At 39.0% G+C, this 25,564-nt stretch overlaps 1 protein-coding gene across 9 annotated transcripts in view; it reads left to right on the forward strand.

Annotated features, from left to right (window-relative positions):
- AKAP7 (A-kinase anchoring protein 7) overlaps window positions 1-23,410 on the forward strand; it is a 117,218-nt gene extending 93,808 nt beyond the window's left edge. For 3 of the 9 annotated variants that reach the window (XM_036249298.1, XM_036249294.1, XM_036249300.1), the window contains one exon: window positions 22,312-23,410. In XM_036249298.1, the coding sequence (XP_036105191.1) occupies window positions 22,312-22,517 (206 nt within the window). In that variant the 3' untranslated portion in view covers window positions 22,518-23,410. Of the gene's footprint in view, window positions 1-21,403; window positions 21,953-22,311 lie in introns of those variants that run through there. The other 6 variants (XM_036249290.1, XM_036249292.1, XM_036249291.1 and 3 more) reach the window with 6 other exon arrangements.
- Window positions 23,411-25,564: the final 2,154 nt, after the last annotated feature.

Raw genomic sequence — 25,564 nt, forward strand, 5'->3', positions numbered from 1 at the left:
CAAGATCGCTTGGAAAACTGTCGCTTCCCAATGTCCCATTCAAGAGGGGAAGTGGCTGAAAGCTAGTTTTGGGGCAGGTCTCAGTTACAGCCCTCCAGGGCGCCGCAGGGCCTAGAGCGGGAGGAGGCTGGGGCCCAGGCCCGCATCCTGTGCTGCCGCCTTTCGGCAGCAGCGAGGCACAGCACAGCCGCACACTAACCCGGGACGCGCCGTCGCCGGGCTCTGGCTAACGTGGTAGCAGCGTGATGTGCGATGTGAAGCATTCAGCCGTGGCCACTAAACATTAGGTCTTTCCTTTATTAAGTAATGTACGCCCAAGAGGCTTATGTTTCTAAAATTAAGGATAGGAACTGTTAGAGCAAACACTTATAGTCACTATTCTGTCTTAACTCCTTGATTCCTTTTATTCATAGGCTTTATGGTAACTATATTTCCTACTGTTGCTATTCTCAGACCTTCTTAGAGTTTGCCTGGATTCTGCGATCAGATGCTGAGTGGTTTTCACTGGGAGTCTGAAGGTGGTAGACTTTCCCCAGCCCCTAGTGTAGCCACTGGCTGCCGCGAGCTCTACCCTGACGCCCTGTCAAGCAGTGTGATGTGACCTGTCCTTGTGTCTTATTTCTGGGGACCATGCAAAAAAAGGAGTGGGAATCATGTGTATAAAGGTTTGGGTTAATGTTAAAAATAACTTTGCATATTACCCCTTTCTGATGCATTTGCATTTTAACAAGATTCAGTTATCCCATGTGCTCTTAGGAAGTATTTGTAGTAAAATAACGAAGTAAATTAAGCAGTGGTAATGACTTAGCCCAAAATAATCTCTGAGGGAGGAATTTCAGGCAACGAGTAAAACTCAGGGCATCTATCTGATAAATCACTTCCTGTAGATAATTGCCTTCTGTTTAATTAAGTTGGCCCTGCCTAATATGTAGGTCTTTGAGCTTTTATCCATAAACTTCTGGTATTTTCAGTAAAGAAACTAAAAAGAGCTGCAAGTTCACAGTGCTGAAAGCAGGGAGTTGGACACAGATGGACTCAGCTTGTGTTTTGGGTTCTAATATTTACTATGCAAGTTCTTGAAGCCTCTGCACCCTCATCCTAAATATTTATTGTGAGAATGAAATAAGCTTACGTCTATAAAATGCCTAAGACAGTGGTAGGCATATAACAGATCCAGTACATAGAATTTCTGTCTAACAAATGAGAGTATATTGTATAACTGTAGTCACCTTAGAAGTCAGCTAAACTATATTTTTATTTCCATCATGCCCAGGAGGGGAAAAGAGGACTTAGAATTTTAGACGTTGAATTGTTGTGTAGACTTCCAATGTTTATTTGCAAAGCATCCTTTCCTTTGGGGGACTCCCTCCCCTTCTCGTTGGGGTTCTGTCCATCATGATGCCTCTCTTCCCTGCCCTAGGAGAGACATGTGGTCCAAGCAGAGTCAGCCCGAGTCTTCTGTAAGATTTAATAGAGGGTCTGTCTTCCTTTTGGTTGTGAGTGGAAAGGATGTAAGCATAAGGTTGCTGGTTGGTAGGGAGCAATATGAAGCCAGCAGAGAAGAAACATGCTGGGGGAGAGAGAGAGACAGCCCTGATGATATTTTGAGCCTCTGATTTCAGCTATGAGTAAGGCATTCTCCATTACATGAAACATTTCTTTTGTGTGTGTGTGCTTAAACGTGCTTGAGTTACTTTTTTTTTTTTTTGTCACTTGCAACCAAAAGGGTTCAGATGCTATTTTAGAGGACACTTAGTGTGTGTGAGAGTAGATCCATTCTGGAACAAGTATTTCTAAACCTAGTGAAGAAGTGAAAATGCTCTGATTTCTTCTGAACCTTCATGTGCCATTTTAGTGGCAATGAAATTGAGCCCTAAGTGAGAGCTGTGTATTGTTGACCGTATCACATGCTGAAAAATCTGAGCCAGGTGTTATGGAAGTTACACTGATGATACATGGTTCCAATTGTTTGAAGATTCCTTTTCAATTTACATGGTTTTTAAAAAAGAGATGAGTTGGGCTCCAGTGTTTATTCTGCCCCAAAGGGAAAAAGTCAAGATAAAAGATCTTGATGCTCTCAGTCTAACAGCGAAGCCACACCTCTCCCGTAACAGGAAGTGACTTAGCTGTCAGCCAAGTCCAGTGAGAGGGAGTTCCTACCACCAAGAGTGGAACTCACCTCAAGCTCCTAACACAGGCAGTGGCTACAGCTTGGTGTGGGCAAATGCGGTTTCTACAACAAACATCTTAGCAAATAAAGTTTCCTATACAAACATTTATAATGCCAAGTACAAGTTAACAGACTTTGGAACTATTAAAATCAGCCTTTCCATTGTAAAGTTCTTGGCCCTTAGCAAATAATCATAGACAGAAATGGAGCTATCGGATGAAAATATAAAGAATAAGTATAGCTTTTTTTTGGTCAATCCTCACCTGTGGATATGTTTCCATTGATTTTTAGAGAGAGAAGAAGGGAGAGAGAGACAGAAGAAGGGAAAGAGAGAGAGAAAAATCTATCAGTTGCCTCCCATAAGTGCCTGACCAGGAATCAAACCCGCAACCTGGGTATGTGCCCTGACTGGGAATCAAACCTGTGACCCTTTGGTGCACAGGATGATGCTCCAACCAACTGAGCCATACTGGCGAGGGCAAGAATAAGTAAAGTTTTAATTTAGTCTATACTAACTAAGGATATAAATGATGTTAATTTTGCTAAAGGCTGAATCAAAGATATTTGAGAAAATACAATTTTCTGTTTCTAAAACTGTCCCCAAAACTTATAAATATAGTCAAGGACATTTGTAAGCCTAAGATATTTATATAGAAGAATTGTAGTGCCAGGGAAGAAGTGATATAGAAACAGGACGCTTAGAGTAGGTGGAGAGGGAGTTTCACATCCTGAGAGTGACAGCTCACCACTGTAATGCTGATGGGTGAGGGAAGAAGGAATCTGGTAGAAAAGGGTGTTTGGTTTTGTCTCCCTCCACCCCCATCCCCTACACCCTCCTCTCCCTGCCCCATGTCTCTGCAGCCCCTTCCCCCACTTCTCCTCTGACTTTGTAGTTAGATAGTTGGTGTCGGTATTTGCCATGTAAATTACATCAAATTTCAATGTGATGTCTTACATCTGACTGTTAGAGCAAAAATAAAATTCACACTTTCTAAGCATGTATTTTAAGCTGAAGTTAGCTGTGAAGCTCATCTTTTTCAGAGTTCTGTTTGGTGTAATGATTGATAGCTAGTAAACTGGCAAGCAGATGATCTGTTCACCTAAGACTTTCTATCTAGATCTATAGCAGTCAGTCCTGTTTAAAATTCTGACATGAGCGAGTGTGTCCTGGGGAGGAAGGTCAGGATGGTGAGGAGCCTGGGTACCACATCCTAAGAGGAAGTCTGAAGGACCCTGGCTGCTAAGCTAGGGCAGGAGAAGACACATGGATTAGTTGTCATAAAATATTTGGAATATATGTCTTAATGTGGAAGGGAAAGAAGAGTTATTCTGCATGGCTCCAAAGGGCAGAATTAGGACAGTGGGTGTTTGTTTTAACACATTTTCTTTTGGTGATTTTAGAAGCCAGATGGTAGCCCTGGCCGGTTTGGCTCAGCGGTTGGAGCGTCGGCCTGCGGTACAGAGAGACCCGGGTTCGGTTCCCGCTAAGGGCACGTACCTCGGTTGCAGTTTGTCCCCAGCCCTGGTTGGTCGTGCGGGTGGCAGCCACTCGATGTGTCCCTTCACATCGATGTTTCGCTCTCTCTCTCTTCCTCTCTCTCCCTCCCGCTCTATCTGAACAAAAAATGGAAAAATGTCCTCGGGTGAGGATAAAAAAAAAAAAAAAAAAAAAAAAGCCAGATGGTAAAGATATGTTAAACCCAATAGTATTCTGATTATGTTTGTAATAACTCTTGTTTTAAATAATGAAAATATAGAAATGGAGTTCTAAAACACAGAAAAGTTATTATAGTCAATTTGCATTAATAATTTTCAATACATTGCCTAAAAGAGGATATTGTAAGACAGAGTTTTCAAGCTGTTTTAAGCCACCAAACTTTCTTTGGAAAAAAGAAATTTTAGAAGATCAAAATTTTTATGAAAAAAATATATACATCTTTATTATTTCTTATTTTATAATAACTATTAAATGACTTTTAAATTAATAACTTCAATGTCAACAAACTTTTCCAGATCAATTTAACAAACTTAAAAATAACAAATTATTAAAAATTTTTTTTCTTTATTGCTTTTAGAGAGAGAAGAAGGGAGAGGGAGAGAGAGAGAGAAAAACATCAGTGAGAGAGAACATCGATTGGCCACCTCCTGCATACCCCCCACTGGGGATTGGGCCCACAACCTGGGCATATGCCCTGACCAGGAATCAAACTGGCAACCTCTTGGTGGGTGCATGGGTTGATGCTCAACCACTGAGCCACACTGGCTGGGCAATAACAAATTATTTTTAAACTAATATATATTTTATGAAAATTCTTTAAAAACTGTATTCTTTGAAAGTTTGTTAAGTATGTATTCAGCAATCTTCTGATATTTTTGGTGAATTTTTTTTCAGTTTTATTGAGATGTAATTGACATAATTTGTGTGAATACAGAAAATCAATATTTTTCAATGCCTCGCATTTTAGTTTGGTGCATCTAGAAACCTAAAACCATCTGTATCTCACTGTTTCAGCTGCAATCTGTTCATGTCTGCTGGAAAGTCTTTTGCAAGATTAATTAGCAGTAGCTTTCCTCTTTATTTATGAAGGAACATTATTTAGTTGCAAATAAATGTAAATGCAATCTATAGAGAACACTGCATAAGTGCTTGTTTGCAGTTATGCCAACATTATTTTAAGAAACATATTTTCTAGTGAATAGGTTGCCCTTTTCTTGTTTGCTTACTGTGACTTAGAGCAGGAAAATCATACACAAATGCCCTTCCTTGTATAATACATTGAAATGGAGTCACAGTATCCCTTTCATTTAAATCAAAACAGTAATAATAGTAGCTAATTTTATTAAATACTTACTATAAGCAGAGCACTGTGCTAAATGCTTTGTATTATGTTATTTAATGTTCACAACAGCCCTATGGTATAGAGCTACTGTTCTCTGTTTTACCAACAAAGACAGTGAGCCTTAGAGGGGTTAAGCATAGTTCACAGGGGTGGAGCTAGTGAATAGGGGAGCAATGATTCTAGTCCAGGTATTCTGACCCTATAACTTAACAGGAAACATTATAAATATTTTTTATTGAAAGTCTAATTTTAGAGCCCAGAATATTTGTATCATAGGAATATATTTATAATTGCCAGGTATCGAGTAGCATCATGGTGTAATGGCAAAAGTGCAGTGTTTTGGAGCCAAGTTGATCTACATATGAGTCCCAGCTTTGCCATTTTTTAGTTGTGAAGCGGGTAGGTCTCTTGGCTTTTCCGGCCATTGATTTTCTCATGTGTAAAATACTCATAATAATGGTAAGTTTTTTATTTAAATGTGTGGAAAAAGCCAGGCACATAATACATGGTTAATATTTAGGTGGATTTTCATTAAAAGGATCCATAAATGTAATTATTACAACTGAGTTAGGTAATGTTATATGATATGTGTAATGAAAACATAAGTGTGCAGGGTCTTGGGACAGACTGTGCAGGGCACTAGGTTTGGTGGTGAGGGAACATGGCTCATCGGCGGCCTCCAGAGATCCTGGGAGGAGACTTGAAGCAGATGAAGGCTTTGCTGTTCAGAGAAAAACTCTGGACATGGTGAAGGACACGACCGGAATCATCTCTGTATCTTCTGACCGTCTTGTCAGTGCCCTGCTTTCCCCAGCACATCAGGCTTGCCTTTAGCATGGTCTGAGGGGAGGCTCCGTGTGGCAGTGAATGCCCTTTGTTCCCCTGGTACCACAGACGCGTTTCCTACTGACGCCTGAGCTTCCTTGGAATGGGAGCGGTTCTTCCATACTAGAGATCAGCAGCTTGGGAAGCAAACAGCCACTGGCAGAAGACAGGAATTTACATACATCAGCATATCAGTCAACAATCTTAAATGCTAGTTTAATTTTCTGTAGTACGAATTTACATATTCAAAGAACTTTAATGAAAAGTAAATATCACCAAAGAGAATTTCAAAACCATTTGCTTTTTGTCTGAATGCTTTTTTGGAAGCCTCTAGTAAATTGATAGTCTTATTGTTAACAGTGGAAGTGGAGTTCTTGGGGTTCCACAAGGAAGATAATTTCCTGAGGCCCCCGCAGGAGGATGGGATTTTGTGGAAAGCTTTATTGATGAAGCAAAATTAAGGGCGTATTTTCTCCGAGGCCCCATCTCTGTTCGTCTCACCATGGAAGAAGTCCAGTCTTCTCTTCAGCAGGACCAGAATTAAGGTCACAGCCCCAAATTTCTGTTTCATATTAAAGTCAAGCCCGGTCTAGCATTCTGCAAGTGGAGTTGCCATGGCCATGGGCCATGTGGCTGCTTCAGGCCACATGGCTGTGGAGATAGAACAGATGAATGCACAGGCGAGTGTGGTCATGGAGCCAGAGAGCAAGCATGAGCAAAGTGTGAGAGAGCTCTTGTCTGGGGACTTTAACTTTCTACGATTTTGCACTCTTGCAGTGACTCCACCCTTCTAGCCAAACCATTGTTTCCCAGGCTAGACTCACAGGTAAGCACCTTTCCTATATCATCCTGACTTTACTGCGCATGCACCCACCTCCCCCTTGGTCCGATCTCTTCCTCCAGTGATCTGAAGGGAATGGACCAGCGTGGTTCCCTAGAGAGTGTGAAGCTGCCCAGATGACTATGCTTATAATGTCTGTCCTCCCCTTTGCTTTCTTTCTGTTATTAATATTAACTAGCTAGTTATGATAATAACATGCCCCCTAGAGAACATGAGTCTTATAATCTTAGAAGGGCAAATGGGTGAAGGTCTCATTTTCTGTAACTGCTTCTTGCTCAGAGGAGCATAGTCCTGCCTATCCCAAGGCCCAGAGATGATTTCTATCTGTCAAAGGAGTAAAGGAGCAAAAGGGAAGAGGAGTCTTCAGGCAGGGAAGAGGGATTTTTCAAAGTTCAGATCAGTCTGCTGTCCCTGGGAATTGGCATAGGCAAAGTCTAGAGGATGGCACTGCTAGACAAGCTGGTGTCCTTGTATTCTAGAGGTGACAAATTTGACAAGAATGTTAAAAGGCGTAATCCAAAACAGGAGAATTATAGCAACTAAAGGTCTAGTGAGAGGTAAAAACTTGGTGATAGAGTAAGAGACTAACTTTATAGTGTCCCAGATTAGGTTGGAGGAGTAGCTTCCCTGGAAAAAGGTGTGCCACACCTGTCTGAAGCCCCTCCCATCTAACATATTTAATTCAAATTAGGCTAAGGAAAACATTCTAAGATTTCTCCTCTAAAGACCATTTGGGCAGAAAAGGGAAAGCAATTTCAAGTGAAGCTGATAGACGGTCCCATACTTTACTGACTCAACCATCTAGTCTTGACAATAAGTCATTCCAGCCTAACCACTGAGTCTTATTTCAGGAGACAGCTATGCAGATGGGCTTCTAACATGAGGCCTATACTGTATAAACAAGCAATAAAGTAAATAAGGTCGTAGACATACATCCTATGAACAGAAAGAAGAACACAAAGCACAAAGGTTAATGCACACAGCAAATCATTAACCATTATGAGTCTGTAAGACTGTCAGTTGAGACATCTTGGGAAGGCAAGACTTTTGCTGGAATGAAATCAAGTGACAATCTGATAGATTCTCTTGTTTTCAGTTTGAACATCTCTAGTAATGTAGGTAAATTCTGTATGGCATATACTGACATAGCTTTAAAAACAAATCTTTGGCCCTGGCCGGTTTGGCTCAGCGGTTGGAGCGTCCGCCTGCGGTCCGGAGAGACCCGGGTTCGGTTCCCGCTAAGGGCATGTACCTCGGTTGCAGTTTGTCCCCGGCCCTGGTTGGTCGTGCGGGTGGCAGCCACTCGATGTGTCCCTTTCACATCGATGTTTCCTGCTCTCTCCCTTCCTCTCTCTCCCTCCCACTCTGTCTGTACAAAAAATGGAAAAATGTCCTTGGATGAGGATTAAAAAAAAAAAAAAAAAAAAAATCTTTGAAGACTGTTAACTGCACTGGAGTCCAATATCCACAATTGAGCATTGTGATTTCCATCAAAACACATTTTTTCCCTCCCTAAAATTATCCTCATTTTGAAAGAGACTGCGTTAAGTCCAGTTTTAATTTGGTTTGGTTAGTTGTATAAACACAACAAGAATAGCAGTTGATCATACTGGCTCTTGCAAAAGCTTTGCTGGAACTTTATAAGGAATCTCTAAATTGAGCTTTGGTCAGTCCCTCAGGGCAATGAAGCCAAGCCATAGCTGCCATCAGGCATTGCCCATTGCCTGCAGTACCTATAGATTTGGGTAAATTTCTCAAGTCCTTGAGGTCCCCAAAATGTTTCCTTCCTTGCCATCTTTCAGGAAAGCAACTTGCGTTCCTTACCTGGAAAAATTGCCATGAACCATGTGACCAAGCAAGGTACCAGGCAATTTCTGCAGTGGGCTTTTTTTTATTATTGGTTAATCCTTATCAAAGGATATTTTTCCATTGATTTTTTTTTTTCTTTAGAGAGAGTAGGAAGAAGAGAGGGGGAGAGAGAGAGAGGGAGAGAAACATTGATGTAAAAGAAACACATCGATTTGTTGCCTCCTGCACAATCCTGAATGGGCCGGGGATTGAACCTGCAGCCCAGCTACATGCCCTTGACCATAATTGAACCCGAGATCCTTTGATCCGAGGGCCAACACTCTAACCTCTAGCCAAACTGGTCAGGGCTACACTGGGCTTTTATTAGCTTTGAAAGTCAATCGCAATTCCTGAAAGCTTTCTGGTGATATCTAGAGTCTGTCTTAGACATGGCATTCCAGCTAAAGTCTTGGTTAATAAAACCTTACAATTTCCAATTGTGGTTTTATTGGATTTATGCAAGTAAATGTATTGCCATAACTAACTTATTAAGAATGCCCAAATTCTGCAAGGCTCAGGTAAAGAGAAAACTTGTTCCTTTAACAGAGTGAAAAGAACCAAACTTTAACTCTGTATTTGACAGCTAAAAGTAGGCAATTAACATCCCCTAGATTGGCAAATATATTCTGTAACTTCTAGAAGCATAGGCTTTTTCTATTGGCAAACACACTTCGCTTACAATTTTGAGAGATATACTTCCATGAGACGGGTATACATTAAAACTCGCTGATAATTGAAAGCTATAGGTGAAATGAGTAGCTACAGGTGAAACTGATTTGCTCAGATGGCTTAGGCTTTCAGAATCCAAAATATGATCTAGATAAAAGATTTTGGAGACCAGATATTAGCACTTCAAAGGCAGATAGCCCTTTCCTTGAAAAATCCAAAGTTAAATGTTTGCCAGTGTATATACTCTAAAGGAGTTTCTCTGGGCACTGTGAATGAAGATTGCATTGCCTACTGTCTTTGGAGAGAAAAACCCTCAAAACTTTTTATTCTTATTAGAGAAGGAGATAGCTGGCAATGGGGTTCACCTCATAGCACGTCCTGGCTGCGAGTTTCACCCACAGCCTAAAGTCTCTTCCGTCACCAGGGATAGAGACTCTTCCTGAAGTGGAAGTGGTGATGCAATTTTTTTCAGGTGTGGAATTTTTACCAACCCTGCTAGATGGGTTTACTTAATGCCACATGAGCGATTCTGATGGCCTCTGGCCTATAAATGGCCTCTAATAGCTGGGCTAGTAATTTATTGCTCTGCCTCTTGAGTTCCAAGCACCTTTGGTCCTTTAAGAGGCTTCCTTAGGAACAGAGAACATTCCCTGTTAACCTGGCTGGACAGAAAGTTAATAGCCTTTTTAGAAGGATTAACAAATATTTAGTCATTCTATAGGCCAGTTAATAAAAACCTTTCACTTCTGGGAGTATTTGCACACCTGAGGCTTTTTACGCTTATTAGGTGCACCTGTGGAAGCATTAACAGAAAAGCAGCAGTGTTTGCATGAGCCAAAAGCACAGTGGCAGCTGCGAACAGCGAACAGTGGGTGGGCATTTTGGCCAGGGGAGGAGGCTCTGGCCTCCTTAGCAGTGCACTTAGTTGCCGGGGAAACTAGCTGGGGGGCCAGAAGGTGGGACTTTAGGTTTGCCTGAGGCAGTAGCTTCTGCCCCTTGGCAACTCAATTACCAGGGGTGTGCCCTGAGTTCCTCCTGGCACCTCTCCCCCTTTTCTGCGCACAGCCCCAGGCTGGGCCACAGAGAGGCAGGCCAGTGGGTGAAGGTGCAGACAGAGCCAGAGACCCACGAGGTCCGCGTACCCTAAGCCTATAGGGCTGGGGACTCCTGTGCAATTGCGGGAAGGGGGAAGATTCCCAGCCACAGCTCCCGTTGGCAGTTACCGATGAAATCTTCACCCATCTACTCTTGTAAGATTACAAGGCTCGTCTTCTCTAGGGGAGACATGTTAGCATAGGTAGCTAGTTATTAATATAAGGAAGGAAGCAAAAGGGAATCATATAATAAGCTTAATAAACTGGGAAGCTGAAGCGGATATCAGGACAGCATTCCATCAAGTTTTCAGGGAAACTATAGTGTAAACAGACTCATTCATGGACTCCAGAGGAGATTTAATCCTCAGAGCAGACAGGAACCCCCACCCGAGCTGCGGGCCAGGTATTGAGGAAGGGGAAATTCCTCCAATGGGCACATGCACAGTAGTAACCAGATGACAACAGAACTTTTGGACATGCGCAGTGAGAGCCAGGGAAAAACTAGAAAGGTGATTGGATTGGGTAGAGGACATGGAACCCCAGTAGGTCCAGGCAAGGGAATGGTTAGGAGGAGGGCCCAACTCAGGTCCGGGAAAATTCAGAAAGTTGGGTTGGACGGTTTGAGTGGCTCCTTGTTCTTTACTATGAACCAAGAAAATACATGGAGGATTAACAGGAACCTTGTGACAGTTGCTTCTAGAGCCTGCCTGCCCTCTGCGTCCCCAAGGGCATACTAATTCCCTTAACCCCAAATGAAATCTTGCCGTCATGTTTAAACGTATCCACTCACGCGCCACTTGAAATGTTTTTCCCTCGACACCACAAAGGAACTATTTTTTACTGGTAACATTAGGTCATTGAAAAAAAGAAAAGTATCTACTAAATTATTTTCTTCAGCCATTCCCCCTGAAGCTAAAGCAACACATTTATGAGGTCACCATGCTTCAGTTTTTTAAAAGTCTGCTCAAGTTTCTTTATTCATTTTTATTATGTGCCTGGAAGAATGGCTGTAGATGATTTTATTTATTTTATTTTATTTTTCAATTGCAGTTTACATTCATGGTCATGGATGACTTTAAATTTTCAGTTTTCTCTTGATTTCTTTTTAATGATTAATCACCAAGTTTTCTTTAGCATTACATGTTCGTTATTTGACCCATTATTATGGCTTTTATAAAATGTATTACGTATTCACAAGGAAGATACACTGACTAAATAGTTTTGTGCACATGGATTTTCATGGTCAGATTTTAAAAATTAGGTTTTGGAAGCCATCAAAAGAATGAACAATGTCAGTTTAACCAATTTTATGGGTTGGCTAGTTGCATAAATAGATTGAAATTTATGTGGTATAAAATACATTCTACAGGCTTATCCAGAAAGGATGCAGTTTAGGATTAGGCAGCTGAGTTAAAGAAAGCTATGTTTTGAATACTTTTTGAAAATACAATTTCTTCTAGTCTGTGATATTTAAAGACTTCATGATGCTCTTGATTACACTGTAGTTATGCTTATATTTTAGTGTCTCTCACTAAGCTTAATGACTGGTTATTTGCATCAAACCTAAATTTTGCAGCAAAATCACTGGTTAGTGGCATATCTGATGTTTTCCTAAAAAATAATAGCAATGTTCTGAGATCCAAGCTTACATTTTAAAATATTAGCTGTGTTCTGAAAATCTTATTTTCTTTAACATTATACCTAATGGGTTGAAACAAGTAGTTCCTTGAAGACAAACTTTAATTGTGTATCTCTCAGCATCTAGAAGTGTACTTTGATCATAGTAGGTGCTCTAGATAACTAAACGATGTGCAAACTCCTCAGTATGTCCTCTAGGAACCTTTGTAATCTCTCCCCTGCATACATTTGCAGCCTCATCATTTTCCTTCCCTCTCATCCCATCAGTCACTTTATCCTAGACTGAATTCTGCAGTTACCCAGACAAGCCACTAAATTACAGGTGTCCTGCAGGCTGGGCCCATGTGGGGTACATTTCTGTATTCATTGCAACAATGCTTATTACAAGCAGAGAGTACTCAGTGAATGTTTGTGGAAGGAGAGGTAGAAGGAAGGAAGGGAGGAAGGGAGGAAGGAAGGAAGGAAGGAAGGAAGGGAGGGAGGGAGGGAGGGAGGAAGGAAGGAAGGAAGGAAGGAAAGAAGGAGGGAGGGAAGAGAAAAGGATTGTACTGCACGAATCGGTATCCATTTAGTATAAAAATGTCAATCTGAGAATGAAACCTTCTGACTTTTTCTGTTTTCTAATTAACCAATCAGTAAATTATGTGGTGTTTCTCACATGTATGCATTTCCCCAGCATGAAGGTGCACCAAAGAGCTGTGGAGCATTTGCTTGGGTGTGGGTGTCCCGGATGAACTAATTTTCCTGATTTTGAGTGAAAGCTGCTGATTCCCATCAATTTACTATGTGATCTTAGACAATTTATGTAACTTCTTGTGTTTCATTGTTCTCACTTGTAATATGGGAAGAGTAACACTTTACCTCATAAGGTTCCTTTCAGGTTCAAATGAGATAATGTTTCTGAAAGCACTTTGAAAAGTATGAAGTGTTATCTAAGTGAATGAAAGTATTTCTGTTACTGCTATTAGTGACCTAGAACCATGGCAATTTTCTGAGCCTGTCGAATCTTCTGATCTGGGTGTGTGTGTTCTTACGTTTATAAAGACGGCAGAGTAATATCTACAATATGATTTATTTAGCCAGATTAGATCGCTGGCAACATTTATGCTGCTGCTCCATCTTGGTGAACATTGCCTCCAGAACACGCAAGTAACCTGCGATCAACTCCTACCCTGGAATATCAGCCTAGAAAGAAAAGTGTGTATTATCATGAGTAGGGGTGTTGGCCAAACAAGTGAAAACTAATTCCAGCTAGTAATGCTCTTAAGTTTTATGTAAAATTCTCTTAATAAATGATAATAAATTACATAAATTTTAAGATTCAAAGCAATACTCATTTTCTGGCTTTGTTTTTCTGCCAAAGAGCATGGTGTTTGAAAATTTATGCTTTTGACATGTTTCAAAGTATATTTCTTCAAAAGAAATATATATTATTCATAAGAATAATTTTCCAACAATAGCTGTACTTCTGTTGATACTCCTTTGTACCAGGACTTGTGTTTAGAATGCCTGCTTCTTTCATGGCACCTCTCAGTCAGTTTTGCACACAGTGATATATAGTGGTCCTGAGCAAACTGACACTGGGAACTGCTTACATTCCAACCTGAGCAAATACAGAAATGAAAATTCAGGGAGGAAACAACCATGGTTTGTACAACCATAGTTTTTGGTGTGGACCAGCAGATAAGAATCTTTAAACAGTACAAGGCAAAACAGGTGAACAAAACAAGCCACAGTGAGCACAGTGCCTCTTGGAAATATTTCAACAACAGAGTGACACTTAATAGAGTAAATTAATGATTGGCACTTGGTAGGTATTGAGCACATTCTTCTTAATCATAACACATGTATAAAATCTACTAATTAAATAACTGCCATATTGTGAAAGCCTATGGTGTTCCAGGCACATTTTATTACTTGTCTCTAATGTTTCCAACAGCTGTGCAGGGTATGTTATTATCATTAGTGGCCCATTGAAGAGACATGTAGGTTTGGAGAGACTGTGAACAAGGTTGTGCAGGTAGAAAATAGCAGAATTAGATTTCAAGCTCATATGTGTATCATACATTTCCTTTCTTTCTCACATATTAGAAGTTCTGTCTTATCACCACCTGTAGTTTATTACATCACCAAGGTGTCCAATAAGAAATGACAGCATTACAGTAGAAATTGTACAGGGAACAACGTGGATCATAAGTTGGGCTAATAAACTGATATAACACACTGAAAAAGAGAAGTCCTAAAGACAATTGATGAACCTACATCAATACATCATAATGATTCAAAGTCCATAGTTTACATTATGGTTCACTCTTGGTGGTGTATCTTCTTTGGGTTTGGATAAATGTATAATGACATGTATCCATAATGATGGGATCATACAGAATATTTTCACTGCCCTAAAAATTCTCTGTGCTCTCTTTATTCAGGTTCCCTCTCCCCTCAGCCCATGCAACCACTGATCTTTTCACTGTCTCCATAGTTTTGTCTTTCTAGAATGCCATATTGTTGGAATCATACAGTATGTAGCCTTTTCAGATTGGTTTATTTTACTTAGTATAATACCCTCTAGGTCTATTCATGCTGTTGCAAAAGGTAAGATTTTGTTCTTTTTTTATGGTCAAGTAGTATTCCATTGTGTAAATGCATCACAGCTTTTAAAAAATTTGTTCATCTGTTGAAGGGCACTTGGGTTGCTTCCATATTTTGGTTATTATAAATAATGCTGCAAAAAAACATGTAGGTACATATATTCTTTCAAATTAGTGTTTAGGGTTTCTTCAGATATATACCCAGAAGTGGAATTACTGGGTCATAGGTAGTTTTATTTTTAATTTATTGAGGAACTTTCATACTGTTTTCCATAGGGGCTGCACCAATTTACAATTCACCAACATTGCACTAAGTTTCCCTTTTCTCTACACCCCTGCCAACACCTCTTGTTTGTTGATTTATTGATGATAGTCATTCTGATAGCTGTGAGGTGGTATCTCACTGTGGTTTTGATTCGCATTTCTCTGATAATTAATGATGTTGAGCAACTTTTCACATGTCTGTTGGCCATCTACATGTCCTCTTTGAAGAAGTATCTATTCAGATCTTCTGCCCACCTTTTAATTGGGCTGTTTGATTTTCTGGTCTTGACTTATCTGGGTTTTTAAATAAACTTTGGCTATTAACCCCTTGTCAGATATATCATTGATGAATATCTTCTTCTATTTGGTAGGCTGTCTTTTTGTTTTGTTGATGGTTTCCCTGGGTGTGCAAAAACTTTTTAGTTTGATGTAATCATGTTTATTTATTTTTTATTTTGTTCCCCTTGCCCAAGGAGATATGTCAGAAGAAAATATTGCTAAGAGAAATGTCTGAGATTTTACTGCCTACATTTTCTTCTAGGAGTTATGTGATTTCAGGTCTTACATTTAAGTTTTTAATTCATTTTTAGTTTATTTTAGTGTGTGACATAAGAAGGTGGTCTAGTTTCATTTTTTGCATGTATCTGTCCAATTTTTTCAACACCATTGATTGAATAGACTGTCTTTACCCCATTGTATGTTCTTGCCTCCTTTGTCGTAGATTGACCATATAGGTGTGGGTTTATTTCTGGGCTCTCTATTCTGTTTCATTGGAGATCTTTGGCCTATTTTTTTTAAAACATTGTTTTTCTTTATTGATTTTAGAGAGAGAGGAAGGGAGAGGGAGAAAGAGATGGAAGCATCAATGAGAGAGAACATTGATTGGCCGCCCCCTGGGATTTGGCCCACAACCTGGGCATGTGCCCTGACCGGGAATTGAACCAGCAACCTCTTAGTGCATTGGTAGACACTCAACCACTGAGCCACACTGGCTGGGCTGGCCCATTTTTTACCCACATTTTTTGTTTTCTAATTGTTCAATCTCTGCATATTTTGGATAATAGTCCTTTATCATACATGCTTTTTGCCAATATTTTCTCCCAGTCTTTGGGCCTGTATTCTCATTATCTTGACATTATCTTTCATTGAACAGAAGTTTTTAATTTTAAGGCAGTACATCATATGAATTTTTCCTTCATGGATCATGTCTTGGGTATTGCATCTAAAAAGTCATTGCCATACCTAAGGTCATGTAGGTGTTCTTTTATTTTGTAGGAATTTCGTAGTTTTTCATTTCATATTTAGGTCTGTTGTCCTGTTTGAATTAATCTTTGTGAAGTGTGTAAGATCTATATCTAGGTTGATTTTTTTCCACGAGGATGTCCAGTTTGTTGAAGAGACATTTTTTACTCCATTGAATTGCTTTTGTTCCTTTTCCAAAGATAGGTTGACTGTATTTGTGTGGATCTGTTTCTGGACCCTCTATTTTCCTATTCTTTTGCCAGTATCACACTTTCCTAATTACTATAGCATTTTAGTTAATCTTGAATTTGGCTTGTGTCAGTCTTCCAACTTTGTTCTTCTCCTTTAATATTGTCGTGGCTGTCATGTCTTTGTTTTTTGCCTTGCCATATAAACTTTAGAATCAGTTTGTTGATATCTAAAAAATAATTTGCTGGGATTTTAATTGGGACAAGTGAAAACTTTTAATGCAGTGGCACTTTTTTTTCCATAGTCTTACATGGCATTGCAATGAAGACATTTTTGGTTCTCTTCTAAAAAAATATTAGCATGGTTTATTTTGTCAGCACAAATAGGCACCTAGATATTGGTGGTAGGTAGGTGATGGTGATGACTTCTGGAGCCCTTCAATTATTGGGTTAGTTCACACATAACAGCAGAACCACATTAATGTTGACCTTAAATTATCTTGGTAGGTAGAAAATACTTTTGTTACTATAAAGGAGTTCACTTACTTTTTTTATTTTGACCACAAAAATAAATTTTATTCTTGTTCTGGGTTCATCTCAGAGATCTCAGGTACTATCAACAAAAATAGAATTATGGACAATACCATGGATTAATTATGTTTCAACTCTTAAGAGAGTAAAATTGCTTATTTTAAGTTTATTGAAAAGTTTAAGTCTGTTTTTTTGTTTTGTTTTGTTTTGTTTTGTTTTTTTTAGGGACAGTGCTGTTTAGTGGGTTTAACATAATTTTTTACTACTTTTTGAAAACTAATTTTAGTATTCTAAGAAATTGATCAAAGATATTCTGGGGAGATTTCTAAAATAACAGTGTCAAAGACAAAGGTCAACATCATTTTAAGTAGGTATGATATTAAATAACCCAAGTAGACCAAAAAAGAATGTTTTTATCAAGAGTTTGCTGCATACATTGGGTATATTTTCATGTGTACATTTGTTAGAATATGAAAAGATAGTTTGTGTACCTTTCAGTGGCATATTGAACTGCCCTTGTCAACTAGATTTCAGGTAAAATGAATGTAGTCATTTATCTTAAAGGTCACTGTGGGAGACAAAGACCTTTATTCAAGTAGAGAGCAGGAGAAAAATACAGTACAACTTTAACTTAAGATGGCTCCTTTTAATTAAGTTGAATTAAGCTTGCTAAAAATGGGAACACACTGCAATGAAGATTCACATTCTTGCAGGGCTCTGTGATAGCCTTCTGATAGGCTCTTCCCTGGACGAGCATTGATAGTCTGAGAATGTTCCTTGGAAATCATAAGGCGAGGTGAGAAGTTAGTACGGATCTGGAAGATTCATTTGTAAATGTATTTATTATTTTGTTGATTGGTTAGTTAGTTTGTTACCATAGATGGTTAATATTTGCCCCATAGGCTAGATATTTTGGCATACTTATTGGGTTCATCAATCAAAGTAGGTAGAGATTTTTCACATGGATATTTGATTTATTCTGGAATTATTTGCTCTTGATTTAAGTTTAATATTAAGTCTAAATTTATGGCCATGGTGTGATATCCTTACAGGAAGGTAAGGACATTTTTAAAATGTTTTACTGCCTGCAAGAACTTTAATCAGCAATGCATTTGACTAATATTTGTCGAGCCCTTATTGTGTTCAGTAAACTGTGCTATGCATTAGCAGAGTGGGAGATAATTGAGAAGCCTCTGACATGTGTCTTAGTAAGAGCAGATACTGAATTAATCATTGTTGAATAAATGCATTAATAAATAATGCTTATAATGTGTAAAGAAATGAAAACGAATGGTCTTTTTTTCTCTCTCTGCAATATCCCCATAGGCTAGCATAATGACTGAGATAGTAGGTCCTCAGTGCATACTTGAATGAATGGCCAAATGACTATGTCCTATACTTGCAGTCAGAGCTATTGGAATCGAGTGGAAGCTCATTGCTTTTAGCTTATCAGGGAAGGCTCCATGGAATAGGTGGGATTTTAATTGGTGAGAGAGAGTGGGGGCCATCTGGAAATAGGGAAGGTGCAGAGGCTCCTGAGGAGATGTGGGAAGCTGACAGCGGAAGGGTGGCAGTGGTGGGTGATAAGCAGAGGTAAATTTTGGAAAGCCTTGGAAGATAAATTTAAATTTTCCTGTGGAGACCATGGAGAGTAAAAGGGATATTTTAGAACTGTTAATCTAGAGGGGTTATTCCAGATACCTTGAAGAAGAGAGAAATATGAAGGGCACACAGATAAGACTTGATGATTAAGTGGATTGATGAGGGAAAGGGAGGAGTCAAAGGTGGTTACAATCTTGTTTTGAGCCTGGTTGACTTGGCTAATAGTAAAAGCAAAAACAGAAATTGGAAAGTCAGATGGAACATTAACTTTTTGTGGGACTATTTTTGTGTTTTAAATCTTTTAATATTTGAAGTAACAGGGGCACCTCATTGTGGACCAAGAGAAATCACAGAAGCACTGATTATTTGACTGGAGAGGCATTTTGGAGCTTGAGTAGGATTAGACTCAGATACAGTCCTGATATCTTACTGGAGTTAATGTGGTGTATCACATTGATTTGCATATGTTGAACCATCCTTGCATACCAGGGATAATTTTCACCTGATCTTGGGGTATGACCCTTTTAATGTGCTGTTGAATTTTAGTTTGCTAGTATTTTGTTGATAATTTTTGCATCTAAATTCATGAGGGTATTAGCCTGGAGTTTTCTTTTTTTGTAATGTCCTTATGTGGCTTTGGTATCAGGGTAATATTGACATCATAAAATGAGTTTGGGAGTGTTCTTTCCTCTTCAGTTTTTTGGCAGAGCTTGAAAAGAATTAGGATTAATTCTTTAAATGGTAAAATTCACCTATGAAGCCATCTTACCTTGGGCTTTTCTTTTTTGGGAGATTTTTGATTACTGATTTAAACTTGTTATTGGTCTGTTCAGATTTTTTATTTCTTCATGATTAAGATATAGAAGGTTACATGTTCTAGAAATTATCCATTTCTTCTAGGTTGTCTAATTTGTTGGCATGTAATTGCTCATAGTATTCTCTTATGATCCTTTGTTTTTCTCTGGTATCAGTTATAATGTCTCCTCTTTTATTCATAATTTTATTATTTTAGTCTTTGGTCTTTTTTTTTTTCTTTCTTTTTTTTATAGTTTTTTTTCTTTATTGATTTTGGAGAGAGAGGAAGGGAGAGGGAGAGAAAGATAGAAACATCGGTGAGAGAGAAGATCGATTGGCTGCCTCCTGCACAGCCCCCACTGGGGATTCAGCCCACAACTTGGGCATGTACCCTGAATCGAACTGGCAATATCTTTTTGCATGGGTCGATGCTTAACCACTGAGCCACACTGGCTGGGCTGGTCTTTTTTTTCTTGATAAGTCTAGCTAAAGGTTTGTCTATTTTGTTTATCTTTTTATTTAAAAAAAAATAGTTTTACCATTTTTTTCTATTGTTTTTCTATCATTGTTTCATTTATTTCTGCTCTGATCTTTGTTATCTTTGTTACCTTCTTTCTTCTGCTAACTTTGGGCTTAATTTTTGTTTTTCTAGTTCATTGAGATGTAAAGTTAGGTTGTTAACTTGAGATCTTTTTCTTTAATTTAAAAAAATTAAAGTATAGTTAACACAATAATTAGTTTCAAGTGTACAACATAATAATTTGACATTTATATACTTTACAGTGTGATCACCACAGTAAGTGTAGTAACTATCTGTAATGCAAGGTTATTACAATATTATTGACTGTATTCCTCTTTTTTGTTAATGTAGGTATTTATTGCTCTAAATTCCCTTTTAGCACTGCTTTTGCTATCTCTAATAAGTTTTGGTATGTTGTGTTTCCATTTTTGTCTGTCTCAAGATATTTTTTAAAATTTCATTTGAACTCATTAGTTGTTTAGGAGTGTGTTGTTTAAATTTTATATATTTGTCAGTTTTTCAGTTTTCATCTTATTGATGTCTAGTTTCATACCATTGTGATCAGGAAGGGTACTCAGTATGGATTTCAATCTTTTAAAATTTGCTAAATCTTGCTTTGTGACCTAACATATAATCTGTCCTGGAGAATATTCCATGTGCACTTGAGAATAATGTGTACTCTGGTGCTGTTGGATGGAATGTTCTCTATATATCTGTTAGGTCCATTTGGTCTGAAGTGTAGTTCAAGTCCAATGTTGGCTTTCTGTCTGGTCTATCCACTGTTGAAAGTGGGTTGATAAAGTTCCTTACTATTACTGTATTGCTTTCTATAACTCCCCTGAGATCTGTCGTATATTTAGGTTCTCAAATGTCTTTGCCTTCATCACCTGCCTTCCTGAGTCCACAGCTCAATGAAAGAGACGTGGGACTGAAGGGACAGGAGTGACTGCGCTCCCGCGTGCCATTCCCAGTCAAGGACGACCGGGAGGGAGGGAGGGAATGTCGCTTGAGAGTAGATGAGAACCAGCGCTTTTACAGTCAAATGAAGACAGAATAATTAAACCTTGATCATCACGGGTAGGGTAGCAAAATGGCCATAAAATGTTAACATCTAGTAGTTTACTATTACAAGTCTAACTCTTCCTTGAAGAGTTTTCTATTTTTTAAATTCCAGTGATAGCACTGAAATGAAAAATAATATTAGTTGTGCAAGTTTATTTTATACCAGTTTCTAGCAGTAGTAACTGCCTTTGTCTTCATGGGCATTTATTAACAACCAACCTACAGGACAAACATTTCAAAATTAGTGATCTTAAGTGGTTAGCTGATAGTCTCGATTACCTGGCATTTGGTAGAGAAGGAGAAGCAGACAGACGCAGAACTAGTTGGTGAATTCCTGTCTGAGGTTCCAGGTGGGCACATGAACCTCAGTGGTAGCAATTGGCCTTGGATAATAGAAAAACAAAAATTCCATGCAGAAATGGGAAAATTCCAACATTATAGGTGGAGTATTTTTAGAGTGGGGCTTATGAACTACTTTTCAGCCTGAAGGATTTAGGAATAGGCAGTCTCCTGCTTCTGCAAATACCAAATGAAAACCAGGCTAACGTTCTTGGATTTATAGATTTAGTTTACCAGATTGAAAGACACTTGCTCTTTTAACTAACTGAACTAGTCGGCCCTGCATGCTGAGTTTCTATGGCAATATGATCTCAGTGACCTCTCTTCTCTGTTGTGGAATGTAGGTGATAAGAATGGAGGTGAGCCTGATGATGCTGAACTGGTAAAGCTCAGTAAGAGGCTGGTGGAGAACGCAGTGCTCAAGGCTGTCCAGCAGTATCTGGAAGAAACACAGAACAAAAACAAGCCAGGGGATGGGAGCTCTGTGAAAACTGAAGAGGCTGATAGGAATGGCACTGACAGTGACAACAGGAAATGAGGCCCAGGTGCAGGCAGGCCCCACTGCTCCATGAGAAGCACCCTGCTGCCCTCTGCCGAGTCAGTGGACCGATCTGCAATGTGCTGTTTAAGTGTCTCTTGTCCAATCTGTGGAGGTTGCCTAATACTTACATGATCAATGTGTTTGCATTTCTGAAGCACAACAGAAGAAAAATGGAGTGCTGGGACTAGTCGAGGAAATTAGTCTGTGAAAGAAGAATGGCCCAAGAGTCACTTGCCCTCAGCCATGGCCAAGGGAGAGCGGACTTTGGGTTATGCATTGTGGACTCAAAGGCCGTGGAAGGGGCCTTGCCATAATTCAAATACTGCCATTTATATTGCTTAGCAGGGCATTTGACTACTTTAGCTGAGGCCAACACACACACACACACACACACACACACACACACACACATACACACAGCTAACGTGTGCTAAGTTGAAAATAATCACTGTTGAAATTATTATCCATACGATTAGTCCATAATGTTTTATGTTTGTCCTACGTATGCTGTCGCTATGCAGTGATCTTTATTTACAGTACATTTGTTTCAGGTAAATAATATATTTTTGGCAAAATGCAACCTTTTCTATAACATGTGGGCAACATTTGAAAGATTTCTTTTTAACCCCCTTTTGATATCTCAGTGTGCCATATTTAATGTTTTTCATTGGCATTTGTATGTAAAACATATTATAAATTTTTTTTCTGTAGGCAAGGGGCCTATTGGAATCCGAGACTTAATTAATGAAGCCTTGCAGCGAGAAAGGATGGTTCTGAAGTCCAAAGTGAAACAGATAAAAGAACTCTTATTCCAGCCTGAGATTCAGGCCAAAATTAGAAGGGAGCTTTTTGAAGAAAGATCCATTAACAACAGTAATCAAGAAAACGATGTTGATTTCACGGCAACTTTGACATAAGCTCTACATTGCTATCATGGTACCATAGTTTATGAGACCTTTGCAGCTGATTGAATGGCTCTTTGGTAAATACCAAAGAAGTGTTCTGATAGTGTCTTTACTATAGCACATCAACTTTGGGTAAGGAATTAACAACTTCTTGCCAAAGAAAACTGATTCTGTCCTGTTAGTTTTAAAGCTAAACTTGTATTTAGGAGTGTTTGTTTCTATAATATCAAGAGTTATTTTATAAAAAGAACTTCTTAATGAGCTCTTATAAAGTGTTCCTGGGGTCATCACAGATAAAATATGCAGACTGAAAAATCATTTATAGGTTAAGAAAAAATACAGTATTTTAAAGTAAGTTGCTTCCTGTTGACATGATTTTTGTTGTAGTAGTAAAACAAAAGAAGTATTGTTCACTTGTGACTATATCTAGTGTTACTCTTAATGGGAATTTGAATGTTTGTTGAACAGTAGTACTTGAATGAACATTTATAAATGTAATTATTGCAATCACTGGTTAAGAATGTATTATATCCATATGTATTATTTTTCAATGATCAAAATGTAGTTTGCCTTTTCATTTCTTGATGGAATAAATGTTTGGGATTTTAATTTTCTACTTTTCTGAAGATAAGCCCAGGTCTGTATCCCTTAGAATCTGAAGTTGTTTGCACTGGTTTATTTTTAAAGAAAATTCTTGAAAAATGTCCCCTTGTATGATAATCAATGGTAACAGCTTTTTCTATGGTCTTTGTAAAATTGCTGCTACTAAGAGATCATGATGGAGGGGGAAATTATTAGAGATCAAATATGTAACCATTTCAAATGTAAAATCCAGTTTACGCCTGGATTTTAGCTATTTTTTCACTGGGTAAATTATATTACATTTATTTATAAATGAGTTTGCATTTTCACGCTTCTTAATAAACGTATTGTTTTCCCTTGTTGCCTTTCCTCATTTTCTCTCACTCTTGGAAGTTGTTGGATCTGTGTCGGTACAAAGAAGTCATAAACAGGAGCTCTGAGAGTCTCGTTATTCTCACCTTGATGTTCTTACCCTTCATGCTAAGGTAGCACAGTTATCATAGTACCTTCAACTTTAGACTATTGATCACTTCAAATCAATCAGCTTCACAGAGAATTAACAACACAACATTAAATGCAAAGAAAATCTAAATAGCATCTCATACACTGCTAGTGACGTGTCCCTGGAATGGCATTATTAGCAGAGTCGAAAGGAGCAGTTCCACCCAGATGCCAAGACCTGGGAGCTGCTTACCCTAGAACCCTTTCAGGGGCAGAGGGCATTGCCATGTGTAAGCAGAGGTATTGGGGGCTTGCTTGGTTTTTCAAACAAACTCAGGGAGGGTGGGTGCCTTATCCGAGCCACCCTGCTGTGGGGGCACCAGACCTGCACTACAACCCAGGACTCCATCTCAAGGTGCCAGAGCTACTTCCTGCCCCATCGTCTGAGTTAACTATCTCAGAGAGAGTACGTCTCAGCATATATCTGTAAATATCTTTGTCTTCAAGGAGCAATTCCAAGTCCTTCAAACAATTTGAAAGGCTAAGATAGTATTATTTATTTATTTTTGCAATCTAGGGTTACATGTCTTACTGTAATTTTAGTTAAGAATCTAGCTCTGCCCTGGCCGGTTTGGCTCAGCGGTTAGAGCGTCGGCCCAAGGACCGGGGAGTCCTGGGTTTGGTTCCCGCTAAAGGCAGTTTGTACCCGGCTCCTGTTGGGGTCGTGTGGGTGGCAACCACTCGATGTTTCTCTCTCTCTCTTTCCCCCTCTCTCCTTCCTCCTCTATCTGAAGATAAATGCAAAAATGTCCTTGGGTGAGGATAAAAAAAAAAAAAAAAAAGAATCATAGCTCCAAGGTGTGCCCGGTGATTTAGGCATATTACTACATTCCTTCCCTTTAGTGACCATATTAGGAAATTACTGTACTGTTTTACAGATAGGAAACTAAGAAACTGGGACTCTACATGGTTAAATGGCTATAAAGCTAAATGACTATTTATAAAATGTAGGTCTAAATTTAAACCCGGATCTGTTCTACTTCAAAGTCATACTCTTTCTACAATGCACTTCCTCTCTCTACCAGGTACAATACATCTCACAACTTTAGGATGTGTAACAAAGGGAAAGTCACCGTCTTTTAACTAAGCCAGCTCCCTGGTAGCCTGGAAATTCTGTGAACACATTTGAGAGCAGTCAGTGATACGATAGAACCGAAAAGAAAAGCTAATCAATGAAATCTTCATTTAAGCAGCTTATAAAGACAATCGAAAGCACACAATAAAACAAATTTTGTTCATGGTTCCATTTTAAAACACCAATAAGACATTAACTTTCAAAAATCTAAGTTTGGGATCTAAAATTGTCAGAATGACCTTTCCCCATTAATCAGTCATAGGATAATTGCTTACTGAGTCACACAGTCAGAATATGTTGTCCTGAATTGACGCTGCTGCTTTGCAGTCTTGTCTTCTGACAGGGAGGCTGCGTGGTTGGGAAAGAGCATTGGTTTGGTCCAGGAGGCAGACCTGGCTTCTAGACCTGGGACTACCTCTGACAAGTGATCTTGAACAAACCAGTTTATTTTTTTGAGCCTCAGTTCCCAATCTATTATTTGAAACCACTTGGCCAGGTGATTTTCAAGGATCCTAGACTCTGTAACTGGGCCAGGGTGCTACTCGGTTGATGCTGCCATGTCAGCTGGCTACTCAGGTGTAGGCCTTGACTGGGCCACCCTAAGTGCATCTGCTGTCAACACTGGGTAGGAATTCTAGAAGACTTTACATTATCTCGTGTTGGTTGTCACCTTCATGTAGGGAAACCCCAGTGGTGCATTTTCACATTATAACCAGATTCCAACACTTTTAGTCACTGGAAAAATAGTAGATCCTATATGAATATTTTAAGGGGTATCAAAAAAGTATTTTCAGCAACAAGATCCTGTCAGCTTTAAACTTGGCCCTACTTTACTGAGTCTTAGTTTATTATTGCATTACTCTACTTCTCAGTCTAAACTAACTATAGGCCTTTCAGATAT

This window comes from Molossus molossus, unplaced genomic scaffold (assembly GCF_014108415.1).
Source record: "Molossus molossus isolate mMolMol1 unplaced genomic scaffold, mMolMol1.p scaffold_m16_p_8, whole genome shotgun sequence".
Lineage (NCBI taxonomy): Eukaryota > Metazoa > Chordata > Mammalia > Chiroptera > Molossidae > Molossus > Molossus molossus.